At 38.0% G+C, this 18,143-nt stretch overlaps 1 protein-coding gene across 1 annotated transcript in view; it reads left to right on the top strand.

Moving 5' to 3' along the window:
- Window positions 1-3,094: 3,094 nt before the first annotated feature.
- The window catches only part of SLC5A7 (solute carrier family 5 member 7), a 28,831-nt gene continuing 13,782 nt past the window's right edge, over window positions 3,095-18,143 (top strand). Inside the window, exons 1-4 of the mRNA XM_026515906.4 lie at window positions 3,095-3,323; window positions 8,667-8,780; window positions 9,525-9,680; window positions 15,005-15,153. Coding sequence (XP_026371691.1) covers window positions 3,146-3,323; window positions 8,667-8,780; window positions 9,525-9,680; window positions 15,005-15,153 — 597 coding nt within the window. The 5' untranslated portion in view covers window positions 3,095-3,145. The remainder of the gene's footprint in view (window positions 3,324-8,666; window positions 8,781-9,524; window positions 9,681-15,004; window positions 15,154-18,143) is intronic.

Raw genomic sequence — 18,143 nt, 5'->3', positions numbered from 1 at the left:
GTCAAAAACAAAATCAAGAATGAATGAATGAATGTTTCTGTTGAAAAGCACTTGAGTAATGATATGAAATTCCACCTGTTTTCTATCAGTTCCTTAAAATTGATTAAATTCATAACCCTTCCATGTAAAAATAGGAGTTACATTGAAAGACTTCTTAAATCTTTTCCAGAAAATCAGTAAGCTAATCATTTGAACCAGATGAATGAACTGTCCATGCAAACCCTTCTCCCTTGTCCTAATTTCTGTTTGAATTCCATCGGCCTCTTATCTCAAACAGGGCGATTGGATGCAGTTACTGTTTATACAGAGAACAAAGCAAAGAAGTAGTGATATAAATTTGAAAGTCCATTTCTAAACCCAGCATAAAAAAATGGGGGATGGTCTAAAAATTCACCTAGAGAGAGGTGACCAGTAATTAAGGAATACTCTTACTTATTCTATCAGTTACTAGATTTTCATATTTCACTGTTCAATAGACTGGCATGGTGGAATATGGAAAAAGGGAGAAAAGGAACAAAATGACCAGAGGGGCTTGTGGCTTTGTGACTTGTGGCTCTTCTCTCTCTTTTTCCATACACTCACAGATGTATATAAACACACACACACACACACACACACACACACACACACATATATATATGGCTATAGATGTGCAAGTATAACCATGGATATATAAATAATCTAGGCCTTAAATATAGCTATGTGGGGATAGATAGATGATAGATGATAGATAGATAGATAGATAGATAGATAGATAGATGATAGATAGATAGTTTTAAACTTATACAGTAGATTTTTTGTAACGCTGAAATAGGATATTTTGGTGGGCAAGCAATCTAGTTAGCTCTACAAGGAAAATTACCTTGTCTGGCTTGTGTGATAACTCCATTGTTGTTTTGGACAACTCTTAAGATCTTGTCTTTCATTTTAACCCCATTTTTAAACGGAAGGGACATGAATTTAAAATGACTATGGAAACCTTCCTGAAATATCTTCAGAGAACCCCTCACCAGGGCAGCAGGAACCAGCCTCCACCCGCGGCCCATGGGAGGCAGTGGGAGAGAGTCCCTCTCTCAGTGAGAGATGTAAGAAATCATTTACCGCAAAGTCTGGGAAGACAACTCTGACCCCTTCCTCTCTGTTGGACTTCCAGCTGCTCCATCTGAAAACACGATGCTCCGAAACCCTCCCAGCCTCCCCATTCCCTGCTTCCAACCAGAAGTCATGGGAAAACAGAATGGGAAATGACCCTCGGGAACACGCCCTCCTTCCCGGAGGAGGGGAAAGGGAGTGGCAGCGACTTGGCCGGCACCGCCAAGGCGCGGGATACCGAGGCGGCTCTAACTGGGAGCCCAGGCTCTGCCCCAGTCCCTCAGCCCCAGTCACTCTGCACCCCTACACCCACCCTGAGCGCGAGGCACTGTCCCCAGCACCCGCCCCAGCACCACTTTGCTCTGACGTCCGCCTTCCCAGCTCTGACGATCGCCCCCGCCGGCCGCTCTTATAAAGGGGACTTTTGCCAATACTGGGATCGATCGCCACCTCGCCGGCGTCGAGCGCCCGCCGCCTCAGCTCACACACCTGTCAACTCCTCGCGCCCCCAGGTTCTGGAGACCCGGGGCTGGAACCCCGCCGCCTGGCCCTACCCCTCGCCCCTCGGCACCCCTGACCCTCCCGCCCTCCGCACCCTTGGAGCCCCCAACCCCCGCGGTGCCTGGGCGGCGGTCACGGGAGGAGTCCCAGACGCCGGAGCGCTTCCCGGCGCGGCGACCACTCAAGGTAGGAACAGAGCGGGCATCCGGGGCACCTCGGATCCCGCTACCCGGGGGACACGGTGGCAGCCCCGCAAGCGTTTTTAGGTCGAAGGGACGCGGCTTTTTCGCCTCTTGGTGGGGATGCGCGGGCCGGTCCACTGTCTGGCACCCATGGCTCTCGAGGTGCATCGGCGGGAAAGTCCCAGCGCTGGAGAGGGGCCTAAGGGTAGCGGGAGGGATAGCTGGGAACTGGGGAGCCCCCAGGCTGGGCCCGGAGAAGAACGAACTTCCTGGCTCCCGTGTTCACAAAAGCCGAGCGCATCCAGCCCGCCCCGCGCTTCTTTCGCTTCCTGTAAATCCAAGGGAGGCTAGTTCTTTCACCCAAGGTCTTATCACCCACCTGCGGACACAATTATTTGTTTTTCCGCAAGAAATGTGCTTGTGTGAACGTGAGGGCATGAAATAGCCATGGTCACGAGGGCTGAAAAATAAGAGAACAAGAATTCCAGGAAGTACAGGGGTTAGAACTTGACATCTGTCTCTTAAGAGTCTTGTTTTTAATACCTTTGATGCCTTCTTATATTTTTAGGCAATTCTGTATTTATAAATCGCTTTCTTGTATATACCATTAAGAGGGTGGGAGAGAGATGAAAAGAGCAAAGAACAAGGGATGAGGAAGAAGAGCGGACCAAGAGGGTGCACTCTTTAAACAATGTAACATCTTTAGTTGCTACAGTAACTTGGACCACAGGCACTTGTTGGAAATTAGAGTTGATGTGGTTTTGAAACGGATTTTCCTCAAGTCCCCCCACCCCAGATATTTGCATGTCACATTACTTTTGGAACCATTCCCTGAAATTGTTTGAAAGGAGATATAGAGGAATGAATGAATGCATGAATGAATGAATGTAAGACTATGTTAGAATTCTCAAGGTAGTCTTACAATACCCTTTATGTTACTGAATAATTCTAGATGGAATAGTAAGTTAGTTCCAAAAGCCAAATACGTAATGTTTGTAAATGATTTCTTGACCAAGTTACAAGACAAGGTTAATTTTAAATTGAAAGAATTTATTTAACACAAAAAGTGACCGTGGCTACATTTGTTAAGCAGCATTTTCAATTTTTTTTCTTTTTCTTGAAAGCTCAAAACAATAGTAAACTGTTAAATAGTAATTAGAATAAAATAGTGGGCATGTGTTGGCAATTGCCAGTGTCATATGTAATTTCGATGTGCTTTTTCTGTAAGTGGCACAGGATCGCTCATGAGCCAGCTGGTTTATTCCCAGCTGCCTATGCATGCTTGGCTGGTTTATAATGCATTACTGTATTTTCTTCAGAAATCTTAATGAAGTAGCTAGCTGTGGAAGAATCTGGACCCCTAAATAAAAATGACTTTCCATGTGGAAGGACTGATAGCTATCATCGTGTTCTACCTTCTAATATTGCTGGTTGGAATATGGGCTGCCTGGAGAACCAAAAACAGTGGCAGCTCAGAAGAGCACACCGAGGCCATCATAGTTGGTGGCCGAGACATTGGTCTGCTGGTGGGTGGATTTACCATGACAGGTAGGTTCTGATGCCTCCATTCTGTGCTGCGCACCCCTCCTTGGCTTCTCATAGTGACAAAACAAATATTAGCCTTTGTCCTTTGGGGATTCCTTATGTTTACTGCTTATATATTCTAAAAATAATTTTACATTTATTTAAAACAAAAATAAAATGGTTTCACCTCAGTAGTACTTGAACAAAATGATTTTATAATAAATCGCTGGACAGACTATCAGTGAAATGACTGTGGGGTATCTGGACAGTTTGGTGGGTGGGAACAGAGTAAAAACAAAGAGGTGGAGAAAAGTGTCTTAGTCTTACAAATTATGTGATAAAGTCAGTGTCTCATCATATTCACTAATACAGGAACAAAGTTGTGACTTTGGGTTGTCTTAAATGATGAATGTCAATGAATATTAACTTGTGATGGTTTTCAATTGAATAAATCAGGGGCAACACAATTCCAAATTGATAGATGCTCTGTTTTGAAACCCAATTCTCATGCTTCATTCTAACATAATATAATAAAAAAAACATTAAAAAAAATGAAGTCAGTGAAACCTAATTCTCCCATTTAATGAACTAATTCCTTCAGAGGAGACAATCACATATTAGGAATCCACAGCACTGGGGGAAAAATGATTTCCAGGAACCTTGACATAAAAGGGGAAAAGCTAGGGTGTGCCCTAACAGGAATGCCTCAGCCAGCGACGCAGCCCTCTCCCATTCAAACCACCTCCAGGCTCTGAGGGTCTGTTGCCCTGAGGTGGTTCTGTTTAAGTGGTGACGTGTTTCTCTTTTATATTCTTCTTCGTTGTAGAAAATATTTATGAAATCAACAATTTAAAATTGTGTCTTTAATATTATTTGATACATATTCACTAACAACACACATTTCACTTCTGATTCTTACTAGGTTTTTAAACATTAGTAATATGATCCACACTAACTTGAACTCTGAGAGCTCAATGGAAAATATCCCATCAGAAATCATAGCCAAATGAAGCCCAATTTCAGTCCTGATGTGCTACTTAAAAATGATTCATCTTTAAATGAAATGGTTTACCAAAGCAGTCTGTGAAGACTACATCCCTGCTGGCCATCTGAAACCTATAATATTCTAGAATAGTTTATGGACTATAGGTTTTATTTTTCAGATATGCACATTGTATGTTCTTTAACTCTTTGTCAACTGCCTATGGTTTCATATCATCTTCATGAAGCTCTTTTTATTTGACCATTGTGAAAGGGCTCTGGGATGAAGTAAGGACATAGAGTATGTGGTTAACAAGGACCAGAGTCAGCACCAAAGCCAGGTCTTCTGGCAGCCACGCCCTGAGGCCCCTGCACATTCCACAGCATGCAGGCCTCCAGCTGAATTCACTTCCTTTCTTTTTAATTAATTTTTATTATGTTATGTTAGTCACCATACGGTACGTCCTTAGTTTTTGATGATGTAGTGTTTCATGATTCATTATTTGCATATAACACCCAGCGCTCCATGCAATATGTGCCCTCCCTAATACCCATTACCGGCCTATCCCAATCCCCCACCCCCTCCCCTCTGAAGCTCTCAGTTTGTTCATTTCCTCTTCTGTTTACTCCCCTTTCACTTCCTTTCTTTATAAAGGCACATCGTTTGTAAAGAGGTCCTTTTTTTACCCTCTGTTTCTCAGTTTTTCTACATACACTCATATATAGAGTAACTTGTATCATGCAAATTATTTTCTGTGATATCTAATACACAGAATCATCCATAAGCCTACCATCTGCATATACGTTTACTGAAATGTTGGTATACATTTTCAGATGTTGTTTCTCTTATTATCCACCTCTTGATGGACTCCATACACAACTTTACATCTTCATTTTCATTGTTTATTATACTACAAACATTTCTTCTTTACCCTAAAGATCCAGATGCGATATTGGCATCTGAAGTGAATTAAAACATTGTGATTATATTTCATTCAGGTTTTTCCAGTACAAAGAAAATGAGAAGAAAAGCAAAATAAAACAATGAAAGTTGATCTCACTAAAAAACTGTTGAAAAGAATAAATGAGCTGCTCTATATCAAAGTCTTTGTTCATTGTAAATTTTGTTCATTATTATAATGTTCTATTACTGTAGTTTAACATTTTATCTATTGTGTTCATAAAGATATCCCAGATTTTGTTCATTTGTCATCTAGAATGATTTTTTCAATACAATAGTTTATTAAGTATACAGAAAAATTTAAATCATGGTATTTCATATGAAGGGTCATGGTCTAGCTCATATTTTAAAGATTTTTTTTCAGTCTTTCAGAACTGAAAAGAACCTTGGTCAATATCATAATTCACTTAAAATCTGAAACATAATATCTAAACCTTGTCAGACTCATTGATTGTATATATTTGATAAAGAATAAAGCTTAAAAACGAAAAATCTGTATAATTTGAAAGAATTCTTCTTCTCACTGGTGAATCTGACATGAAATATACAGACATGCAGAGCAAATTCTAGCATAAAAGGGGTGAGACTGGTAAAAATGGGAGGACTTCAACATGATAAGTAACCAAGTCTTCACTTCTGTAATAAGTTGATAATCATTCAATCACCAAGTTTGTTTTGGACAAAGGAGAGGACACCTACACAATGAAAAATGATCACTAAAAAGCTTTGTGCTCATAGGACTATTTATGCAATAAAACATTGCTGGTGTGTTGTTAGCACTTCCAGTAGCCTAGCAGGAGAATCTGGTCTGATTCTGCAGCTGTGAGAATCATTTCTTCAAGTCCCAGTTAGGAACCCAGTGGAGGGGGGAAACCCTGTTTATTTTTATTTTTATTTTCTTAATTAACATATAATGTATTTCAGAGGTACAGGTCTGTGATTCATCAATCTTACATAACACCCAGTGCTCATTACATCACATGCCCTCCTTAATTGTCCATCACCCAGTTACTCCATCCCCCACCCACCTCCCCTCCAGTGACCCTCAGTTTATTTCCTATGATTAAGAGTTTCTTATGGTTTGTCTCCCTCTCTGGTTTCATCTTGTTTCATTTTCTCCTCTCTTCCACTATGATCTTCTGCCTTGTTTCTTCAATTCCACATACCAGTGAGATCATATGATAATTGTCTTTCTCTGATTGACTTATTTTGCTTAGCATAATCCCCTCTAGTTCCATCCACATCATTCCAAGTGGCAAGATTTCAATTTTTGACAGCTGTATAATATTCCATTGTGTATGAATACCACATCTTCTTTATATTTGTCTGTTGATGGACATCTGGGCTCTTTCCATAGTTTGGCTCTTGTGGACATTGCTGCTATAAACATTGGGGTGCAGGTGCCCCTTCAGATCACTTCATCTGTATCTTTGGAGTAAATACCCAATAATGCAATTGCTGCATCATAGGGTAGCTCTATTTTCAACTTTTTGAGGAACCTCTATACTGTTTTCCAGAGTGGCTGCAAGAGCTTGCATTCCCACCAACAGTGTAGGATGGTTCCCCTTTCTCTTGCATCCTCACCAACATCTGTCCTTTCCTGACTTGTTAATTTGAGCCATTCTGACTGGTGTGAGGTGGTATCTCATTGTGGTTTTAATTTGTGTTCCCCTGATGCCAAGTGATGTTGAGCATTTTTTCATGTGTCTGTTGGCCATTTGTATGTCTTCTGTGGAGACATGTCTGTTCATGCCTTCTACCCAGGGAAACCCTGTTTAAATTTTCAGGAAGGCTCAGAATGAGAAGAACAATAGCATCTGTTATTTGTTAACACCCATGTAAAAGCTTCCAAACAGATGAGAGTGGCTGTTAAGTGCATATTTGTCCACTTCAGGATTTTGTATATGAATTTTCCATTTAAATGTGCTTAAAATTCCTTTGCTGGAAGGTCCTTTCATATTAGCCTTTAAACAATAATACTAACTTCACAACATTCTCTTCTTTGCTTTGTATTTGGATCAAAAGCCAGATAAATTTTGGCATGAACATAATAGAGACACCTGATAGTTTCATATACGTATTATTTATTTTACTTACATTCTTTGAGAATTCAGATAACTTTTCAGAGTCAAATTTTATTCCCAATTGGATGATATAGCCTAGAATTCAGACTCATATCTGGTAAGCCAACCTATGTTCCTCGTAATTTCACACAAATTCTACAAGGGATTCTTTTAAATATTTTGGCAACACTCTTAAAGTTTATAAACTATGAAGATTTCAGTGTTCCATTACCTTTAGCTTTTCAGCAGTAATCAAATGTGACATTACCTTCTCACAGAAAATGGTAAAGTTTATAGATCCTTTTTTGGCCCAATCTTGTTTAACCAACCTGTGTTTACTTTGGTTCCTTGACCTCCTCCTTCAGCTATCATGCTACAGATATTCTATTAAATAACACCTGAAGAAGATAATATTTCTTATTATTCTCCATGAAATATCAAATATCTTACTAAAAGATCCAGATTAAAACAAAGAATGCAAGTGGGTATGCAGTCAACATTTCAAATTCTAAATGCTATTTCTGTGCCTAAGTGTATGTTGGGTACTTGGGAAGAGGGAGGGAAATGATAGCTTAATCTCACTTTAGGATGCCTTGGAGTAAAAGTGTCATCTCTCCTTTAACAATTTAAGAAAGTAAGCAAAATGTTATGATGGAGAACAGATCTGCCAAAATCCTATGTACCCAGGGTGTTTAAGAAGTGACCCTATTAATAAAAATAAAAATTTTTAAAAAGCACATACATCCACAACTGCATATGCATGCACTCCCCTCTCCGACCCCCTACCCCCCCCAGGAAGATAATTGTGATCAGAGTGAGAAGATCAATACAATTAAAACTGACCTCACGTTAGGGAGGCTGGGGGGGGGGAAGTACTATTATTGAGAATAGAAATAGTCATATAATATTTTGTATATAATGTCAGACTTCGGTATATAATAATATTGTTTGAAAGTATTGATAACTAAATGGACTCAGAAAACACCCAGGGCAACACCGTCCAAGAGAAACATGGTGTGAGCCATAAAGGGAATGTTAAATTTTGTACAAACCACTTTAAAGAACATGAAAAAATAGGGGAATAAATATAAATAATAGAATATTTAACTCAATACATTGAAAATGTTTTCATTCCATCAGGTAATTAACACAAAAAAATTATTGCAACAGCTTACATTTACTTTTGCAAACTCGGTCTTTGAAATCCAATGTGTGTTTTACACTCAGAACGTTCAAACCAGACTAGCCATATTTTGGGTGCTCAGTAGTCACAGGAGGCTAATGGCCACTGTGTTAAACTGAGCAGGTCTAGCGTATGTTCAGTATGATGGCGTCTTTCCCTCACTGTTCGTTCTATTTCAGCCACCTGGGTCGGAGGAGGTTACATCAACGGGACAGCTGAAGCAGTGTATGTACCAGATTATGGTCTAGCTTGGGCTCAGGCACCAATTGGATATTCTCTTAGTCTGATTTTAGGTAAGTGAAAGTTTAAACCTTAGTGACCCACTCAGCCAAGCATAAAGAAGAGGAGTACAAATAACAAGTGAAATAACGAGTCAAACTGTGAATAACTATTGTGGGGGAAAAAATGTTACCAGAAATCTCTCAAGTAGATGTTACCAGAAATCGGTAACACTAATGCTTAAGATTATTTGATCCCTTGATTGTGGAGTATGTTTTTTAAAAATTCCTTGATCTATAGCAAGAGAATAGTGATTTTTTTTCTTTCAAAAACACTGGAGGAGATTATGCTAAGTGAAATAAAAAATAGTATAGAGGTATCATTAACAGGGAATCAACTTGAAATGTACCTGAATTTCTTTTTGTAAATCAAACTGAGAAAAGGTCAAGAATATTACATAATAGAGTTCCTAATTTTTTTTTGCACTTTTGCATTTATTGGATCTTGTGCTTAATCAGTGTCTGAATGCTATGCTCGGTGATACAAAGGCATTTTAGTGAGCGCCACACTGGTCCATGTTTTTCAATCCACATGCTTTGGATATACCGTCCAGTGACAAATGTATTAAGAAATTCACGTTTGGTTGTTACATATGTCTTGGTTTTGTACTCACAGTATATTTCAGACTGGTTCTTCCACACATACCAGTGTTCTAAAAAAATTTTCCCTTGAGAAATTATAGCATAGTAAAAGTTGGCAAAGACTATTATATTATGAATTTTTTATTTTCTCATAAACACTTGTTTAATTTATTTTAGGTGGTTTGTTCTTTGCAAAGCCTATGCGTTCCAAGGGATATGTGACCATGTTAGACCCATTTCAGCAGATCTATGGAAAACGCATGGGTGGGCTCCTATTTATTCCTGCGCTAATGGGAGAAATGTTTTGGGCTGCAGCCATTTTCTCTGCCTTAGGTAAGGACCTCTGCCTCTCTCTGGTTAACGGAACATCACATACCCAACTTTACTCCCTTAAGCCACAGACCAGGCCACCCACAGCCTCCCTGCCTGCATGAATGCAACCATCTCCCTGCTTATTGTTCAGCGCTCCTCCTCCAGTCTACACATAGTACAGACTCATCCTTCTAAAATGCAAATCTGATCATGTCCCTTTACTGTTCCTTTCCAAACTTTTAAGTGAGTGAATAAAGCTTTTTATGGCTTAGATTATGATTCCTCTCATTATCCCCCTCCTCCTTCCTTTTTCCAGAACTCTAGACATCACCTTCTCTCTGGCCTCTAACACTGTGAAAGCCCAGGTGTCCTCTACTTTGGACTCAGCCCCCGCCCACACACACACCCTTTTGCACATCTGCCTAGCTAACCAGGAAATATCCTTCAGTCTTCTCTTAGATGTCACTTACTCGGAGCAGTAACCCTGACCTTGCTGGATGCCTTTCCTGTGGCCTCCTTAGGCACCTGGAATTTTGTTTTCATTGGACTTGTCACTTTGTATGATTATATGCTTGTTTATCTATATCACGCCCAAATCCAACCTCACAAAAGGGATTATAAATTTCTTGAAGGCAGAACTTGTGCCTTGTTAATAGTCGTGATCTTATCACGAATGAATGAGTGAGTGAATCATCTCTACTTTCTTCAGAAGAGAAGAAAAACAACATCACATCTTTTCTCAAAGTAACCCTCAGGTACTGGGTCGTAGACATGTTTAGGGATCTAGAAAATGAACTTATACTCCAATAAATGCTAAGGACAACCTATCCTGGGCTCACTGATTCTCAGCACACTTGTAAGCTTTAGAAAACGAGAGACTTCAGTGGGGTGGTGGGAGATCTTCAGTCAGGCTTAATAACCTGGTTTTTGATCAAGGGGAAATATAAGCCATTTCACTGAGTGTTGAGGTCCTTCTTGAAGATGAACAGTGTTGGAAGTTCTACAACCTTCCTCAGTGAACTATGTCTGTGTTTGACATCCAGGCATCTATATAGGTTTCTCTCCATCTCTTCTTACAAATGAAGATAAAAGGCTTCAGGGTACAGCTAGACCCCAAGTGGTCAAACAAAAGTGAGATAAGACGAATGTCCTTCTACTCTATATATTCCAGACCACAAACTTCTGGCTTTGGTATTATCATCAGATCTGACCTCTGTAATAGCAGATATTAGTTTATGTTACCTTTCACTTTCTTTTTTAAACTCCTATATAATCTTACCTTCTTAGTCTCCAACTGTAAAATGAAGGGATGATTTGATGTAGAAAAGAAGAGAGTTTGATAACTATAAAATACTGTATAACTCAGTGGAAAATGTTGCACTTTCTTGGTACAATATAATAATACTCCACAATTACCCCTACACTTACACCTGATGAAATTATGTGTAAAAATATACCTCCCTTCCCATCTTGCTCTCATTAGCCAAGAAGCAATGGGTAGTTTTTTGTCATTGGTTTCAACACTCACTAGAAAATGTTGATTTTAAGAACAAGTGGCCCACTGAGATATTAAAAAAGGAGTGGGCTGAATAGCTAATGGAATACAAAATGTTCACTCTCATGGAATAAAGATCAATTTACGTAACAGAGCCCTAAAGGGAGAATTGAATTAATAAACTAATATTTCTCTTTTGTAAAAAGGTTTATTTATTTTAGAGAGAGAAAGAGCACGAGCAGGGGGAGAGGCAGAGAGAGAGAGAAGCATACTCTCCTCTGAGCGCAGATCCTGACATGGGGCTCGATCTCACAAACCTGAGATCATGGTCTGAGCTGAAATCAAGAGTCAGACACTCAACCAACTGAGCCACACAGATGTCCCAACTAATATTTCTAAAGTATCTTGGAAATATAAACTTGAACTAAACTCCAAACATTGCTGCAATTAGTTATTCTTGTATGTGTGTATGTGACTATGTCTGTGTGTGTGACAATATATATGTAAAATATGTTGAGATATATATATATATATCCCTCTCTACATAGATGCACACACATATCAAGCAACATGTATGAAAACATCGCTGCTATTGCTTGAAATATATGCTCTGGCAAAGAGAAGGTGCATTTTTAAATTAACACATTTTCTTCAAAAATAATAGTTGAACATAATTCAAAATTACTGTTTATTAGAAATACTTCGGAATGCATAAGAATAGACAAATATAAGATCTATTACCACCCTGCTGTGAATATGCTTAATTCACCACTGAATCTTAGGAGAATTTTACACTGTCTTCTTGACATAAATGGACAACATCCTTTACAAGCATTTTTAAAAAAGAAATACATAGTTACAGGTGCCTGTGTGGCTCAGTCAGTTAAGCATCCGACTCTTGATTTTGGCTCAGTTCATGATCACGGGGACATGGGATCAAGCCCTCCGTCAGTCTCCACACTGAGCACAGGGTCTGCTTAGGATATCTCTCTCCCTCTCCTTCCACCCCTCTCCCAACTCATGCACTCTAAATAATAAATAAATAAATAAATAAATAAATAAATAAATAAATAAATAATTTTTTTAAATGTATGTTTACACTTCTCACAACTCAAATTCAGTGAATTTTTATAACTTTCTTTATAGTTTGTTTATTTTTATGGCTGCATGAATGAAGTTATATTTCATAGCAGATCTGGAAGTATAACTTATTTTGCTCACTACAAATGATGGAATTATTTAGAAAATATTTTACAAAAAAAATTCATCCCAATCTTAGTAATGATAGAGAAGTGGGTGACTTCTTTAAAACCACTGAGTTGCAACCAAATGGTAGTATTTACCAGTATCCAAATTTTTAGAATCCTAGCCCAGTGATCTTTCTTCTAAGCATACAGTCTCCCTCCCTATTTTTGGAGGTGTCGAATTAATAAAATTTTCACTAATGGGTAGAAAATTAAACAGCAGCCCAAAGAGACAGGGTAATAGTTGTACTTTTCATAATTCATAATATATGACTTAGAAATGTCATTGTTAAAGTAGAAAACCAGACCAAAAGAAGAATGGCAAGGAATTGCTACTAAAGTTTCAATATGAAGTAAATAATTACAGAAAAAAAGACTTGTTAAATATCTATACAACAATAACTCAGTCAATTACCCAAAGTCACTTATAAATAATTGTAATAATTGACTGCATTCCCTTGTCTTTATCCTCCAATTCCTTACCAGACTTTTCATTTTATTATTTTGGCTTCACTCAATAAAATAATTTTGTTACCAAATCCAAAGCACTAAGGAAAAAAATCTCGAAAAATATTTTCTATTGTTATATTAGATCAAAATATTTTATGTTGCTCCTTCAGAAAATGGATTTTCATCTCTGATAGGTTGCATACACTGTTAGCATGCAATTGAGGAGTGGTAGCAGAACATAAGATTGCAATTAATGATATAAAAAATCACAGATTTGTTCCATGTATATTAACATTCTTATAATTGCTGTGTTTAACAATATAAAATATATAACTTTTGAGAACAATGGGGAAAGGGTTTGTAAAGCAGCAAGTGAATTCTGAATTGGAAATCCAAGAACCATAGTGGTCCAATTGTTCATTCCCTAATATTCTCATTAGAAATATAGATAACAACAAACATAATAAACTAATAACATAAGAAAAATACAAATTTTATTTCTAAGGCAGGTTTAAAACTCTGATATTGAAAATTACTTAAAAAGATTATGTTGAAATCTAAGGCCCTTCAACAAAGTGGTGTCCTAGCAGTGGGACTGGAATAAAATTTACCAATTTTATCATGTTCTTCTACAAAATTGACTTAAATCTTGGTACCTTATACCATCTGTCATTTAAAAATAAGGTAATAACAAATGTTGGAGAGGATGTGGAGAAAGGGGATCCCTCCTACACTGTTGGTGGGAATGCAAGTTGGTACAGCCACTTTGGAAAACAGTGTGGAAGTCCCTCAAAAAGTTAAAAGTAGAGCTACCCTATAATCCAGCAATTGCACTACTGGGTATTAACCCCAAAGATACAGATGTAGTGAAGAGAAGGGCCATATGCTCCCCAATGTTCATAGCAGCATTGTTCACAATAGCTAAATTGTGGAAGGAGCCAAGATGCCCTTCAACAGATGACTGGATTAAGAAGATGTGGTCCATATATACAATGGAATATTAGCCATCAGAAAGAACGATTACCCAACATTTGCAGCAACATGGATGGGACTGGAAGAGATTATGCTAAGTGAAATAAGTCAAGCAGAGAAAGACAATTATCATATGGTTTCACTCATTTATGGAACATAAGAAAAAGCAGGAAGATTGGTAGGAGAAGGAAGGGACGAATGAAGGGGGTAAACAGAAGGGGGAATGAACCATGAGAGACTATGGACTCTGGGAAACAAACTGACGGCTTCAGAGGGGAGGGGGTGGGGGAGTGGGATAGACTGGTGATGGGTATTAAGGAGGGCATGTAATGCATGGTGCACAGGGTGTTATATGCAAACAATGAATCATGGAACACTACATCAAAAACTAAGGATATATTGTATGGTGACTAATATAATAAAAAATTATTATTAATAAATAAATAAATAATAAAAATGTAAAAAGCTAACTAGGAGGCACCTGGGTGATTCATCCAGTTAAGTGTCTGACTCTTGGTTTCGGCTCAGGTCCTGATCTCATGGGTCACGAGACCAAGCTCGAGTTGGGCTCTATACTCAGTGGGAGTCTGCTTGGATAAGTCTCTCCTTCTGCTCCTTCCGCTGCTTCCTCTCTCTCTAGTTCTCTCTCTCAAAAATAAATAAATCTTTAAAAGAACAAAAATAAATAAAAATAAAAATAAATTTAAAAAGCTAGCAGGGGTCAGAGTTAATGCAAAATAGAAAATGAATGATTGATCTTACCTCAAAGATGAGTTAATATATTGCACATAGCTAGTAAAATTATTGCAAGTTTTTATAGTAGTATTAAATTTAGTATATTTCTTGAAATTCTGAAGTCATGTCATGAATTTTGGGTGTACCACATAAACAAGTTACCAAAGCACCAATTTCACAAAGAAAGAATATTTTTAAACATATGTGTATTTATATACATAAGTACATATATGTATTTATATACATAAGTATATATGTATATATATATACACAAGTTACAGAGATTTTAAGATTTTTGTATGAAAACTTACATTAACTGTTACTGTATAATACATTTCACATGACATGGGGAAATACCTGCTGTCACTGATCATTCAATATATCCTTGAACAGAAAGTGGAATCCATTTGAGTACCTGATCACAGCATTCTCCTGTCTGCTTTCTTCAGGAGCCACCATCAGCGTAATCATTAACGTCAACGTGCAAGTTTCTGTCATCGTCTCTGCACTGATCGTCACTCTGTACACGCTTGTGGGTGGTCTCTACTCAGTGGCCTACACTGATGTAGTTCAACTTTTCTGCATCTTCATAGGCCTGGTAAGTGGAGCCATTCACAGATTTTCTTTCTTTTTTTACTTTCCTCTCCTTCTTTCTGAAAAGTAATGTGGTATTTTTTATGAACTCAGCAAAAATTAATAGAAATGTTATTTTCCATCATGAGTAATACATAGTAAGTCATGTACCATTTGAAATTTTAAATTTCTCAGTGAATTAATTGGACAAAACGTTATAATCATTTTGTTAGATTTTGACAGAAAATATGCCCTCAGTTTAATTCTTAGAAAGGTCTAGGGCTTCTTTTCCTTCATGCCTATGTTTTATGGAAACTTATGTGTGCTCTTGAGTTTGAAGGCTACACACTTTACTCAGAGTTAAAATGCAACTAACCAGGGAGCCTGAGGTGGGCCTCAATCCAAGGACCCTGGGATCATGACCTGAGCCAAAGGTAGACACTTAACCAACTGAGTCACCCAGGTGCCCTCTGCATTGGTTTCTTAACCTTCCCCTGTATTTGTTTTAATTGATCCATAAGACAGAAAGTATCCCATTCAAAAAACTGTGGGTTTCGATATTAATCTTCACTATTCAGGGTCTAAAAACAAAGAAAAAGTTTAATTATATAAGGCATTACAAAGAATTATTATGTATTGTTTATAAGTACTAAACTAAATTAGGTAATATACGTGTGTTTCATTTAGTAAAAAGTACTGCATAATTATGAGACATGAGTATTATTGATATTACATTAAAAGTGCTTTTGTGTATTATGAACACATTTTAGTCAATGTTGAGCCTTTGCAAACTCAACATCTTAAAATGTGAAGACTGTGTTATATATATATATATATATATAATATCTAAGATGTATCCAAGAAAATGGTGGGAGCACTCCATGCTGGGCACTGTAGTGGGTTCATACACATGTATGTTATCCTAGCTGGGTAGCCTGTAGGGCTGGTGCCCTTGGAGAAAGACCACAGAGAGAAGAAGCTAAGGCTGCACATCATGACTCCCTTCCCATGGATGATTAAAGCACCCTTGAGCCTCCTCTTTTTTCCTTCTTTTTCTCAGAATGAAAAGCTCTTCACTCTATTTTAGTGCTTATACTAAACACTTAGAAATGAAAACTGGAAGTTGAATCTCACACTCATTTTTGTTTTGTTTTTATTTTCTAGCATCTTTAATAATAGGAGGAAAATTTTAAAAGAACTGACTACAACTAAAATTATAGTTAAGCCATAAATTTACATATGCTAGCAATGATCACAACATTTCCTCTTTTTCCCTTAGCATCTATGTGCATTTCATGGAATCTCATTCACTAGTATCTTAGTTGAATTCAAGTCAATTTAATTTGCTCAATGACTCCTACTTTCTTGTTTTTAAATTGTCAAAAGCAAGTGGACAGTGCTGAAATTCAGAATTCTCCTTAGCGTCGTTGTAAGCTTCCAGAAATAAATCTCTGTTCCGAATTTTGGAGGCAAGTTTGCTTTGGCAATGACAGATCTCTTAGCTGATGCACTTTATATACTAAGAAAGACAACACCAGGGGATGAAGCTACTTATTGATGATATATGTAATTTCTCATTGCTTTTCATGAGATCAGAACTTAAAATACACAGGAGCATAAATCAAGCATGCCAGTATAAAGGTAATAGGACAAATATATGTGGGAATAGGTGTTAGAGTGGTTTTCTACTACAAAATGTAACTAAACTCATGAGGAATTGAGTTGTCTTGGTTACTAGTTAAGAGCTTTTCAAACTCAATACACGAGAAACAAATAATCAAATAAAAAAATGTGCAGAAGATATGAACACTTTTCCAATGAAGACATACAAATGGCTAACAGACACATGAAAAAATGTTCAAAATCATTAGCCATCAGGGAGATTCAAATCAAAACCACATTGAGATACCACCTAATGCCAGTTAGATGGCAAAAATTGACAAGGCAGGAAACAACAAATGTTGGAGAGGATGTGGAGAAAGGGGAACCCTCTTACACTGTTGGTGGGAATGCAAGTTGGTACAGCCACTTTGGAAAACAGTGTGGATGTCCCTCAAAAAGTTAATAATAGAGCTACCCTATGACCCAGCAATTGCACTACTGGGTATTTACCCCAAAGATACAGACATAGTGAAGAGAAGGGCCTTATGCACCCCAATGTTCATAGCAGCATTGTCCACAATAGCTAAATTGTGGAAGGAGCCGAGATGCCCCTCAACAGATGACTGGATTAAGAAGAGGTGGTCCATATATACAATGGAATATTACTCAGCCATCAAAAAGAACAATTACCCAACATTTGCAGCAACATGGATGGGACTGGAGGAGATTATGCTAAGTGAAGTAAGTCAAGCAGAGAAAGACAATTATCATATGGCTTCACTCATTTGTGGAACATAAGGAATAGCAGGGAGATTGGTAGGAGAAAGAAGGGAAGAAGGAAGGGGGGGTAAACAGAAGGGGGACTGAACCATGAGACACTATGGACTCTGGGAAACAAACTGACGGCTTCAGAGGGGAGGGGTGTGGGGGATTGGCTGGTGATGGGTATTAAGAAGGGCATGTATTACATGGAGCACTGGGTGTTATACGCAAACAATGACTCATGGAACACTACATCAAAAACTAAGGATATACTGTATGGTGACTAACATAACAGAATAAAAAATTAAAAAAAAAAGAAAGAGCTTATTGACTTGACGGAGTAAAAGACAAAGCTTGATTTGTTTTCCAAGCTTCAAATGGCTATACATGCATACATAATTAATGAATCAATTCACACCTTAAACTACCTGCTTCTCTCAAATTCTCCAATTCTGTTTATTTTATTACCATCCTTGGAGCTCCACAACTGTAAACTTGAGGTTCATCTGTTCATTTTCTCTCTCTGACCTCTTCCTGCTGTAACCTAAGGGCTGCTCAATCTCCCTTCAGAAACTTTTTCATTACCAATGTCTTTCCATGTCCAATATCATGGCTCTATTTAAGGCCATTATCTGGTTATATCAGTGCACC

The sequence above is a fragment of the Ursus arctos genome, unplaced genomic scaffold, assembly GCF_023065955.2.
Source record: "Ursus arctos isolate Adak ecotype North America unplaced genomic scaffold, UrsArc2.0 scaffold_8, whole genome shotgun sequence".
Lineage (NCBI taxonomy): Eukaryota > Metazoa > Chordata > Mammalia > Carnivora > Ursidae > Ursus > Ursus arctos.
Note: the sequence above shows the minus strand (reverse complement) of the source record. Positions and strands in the feature narration are given on the sequence as shown.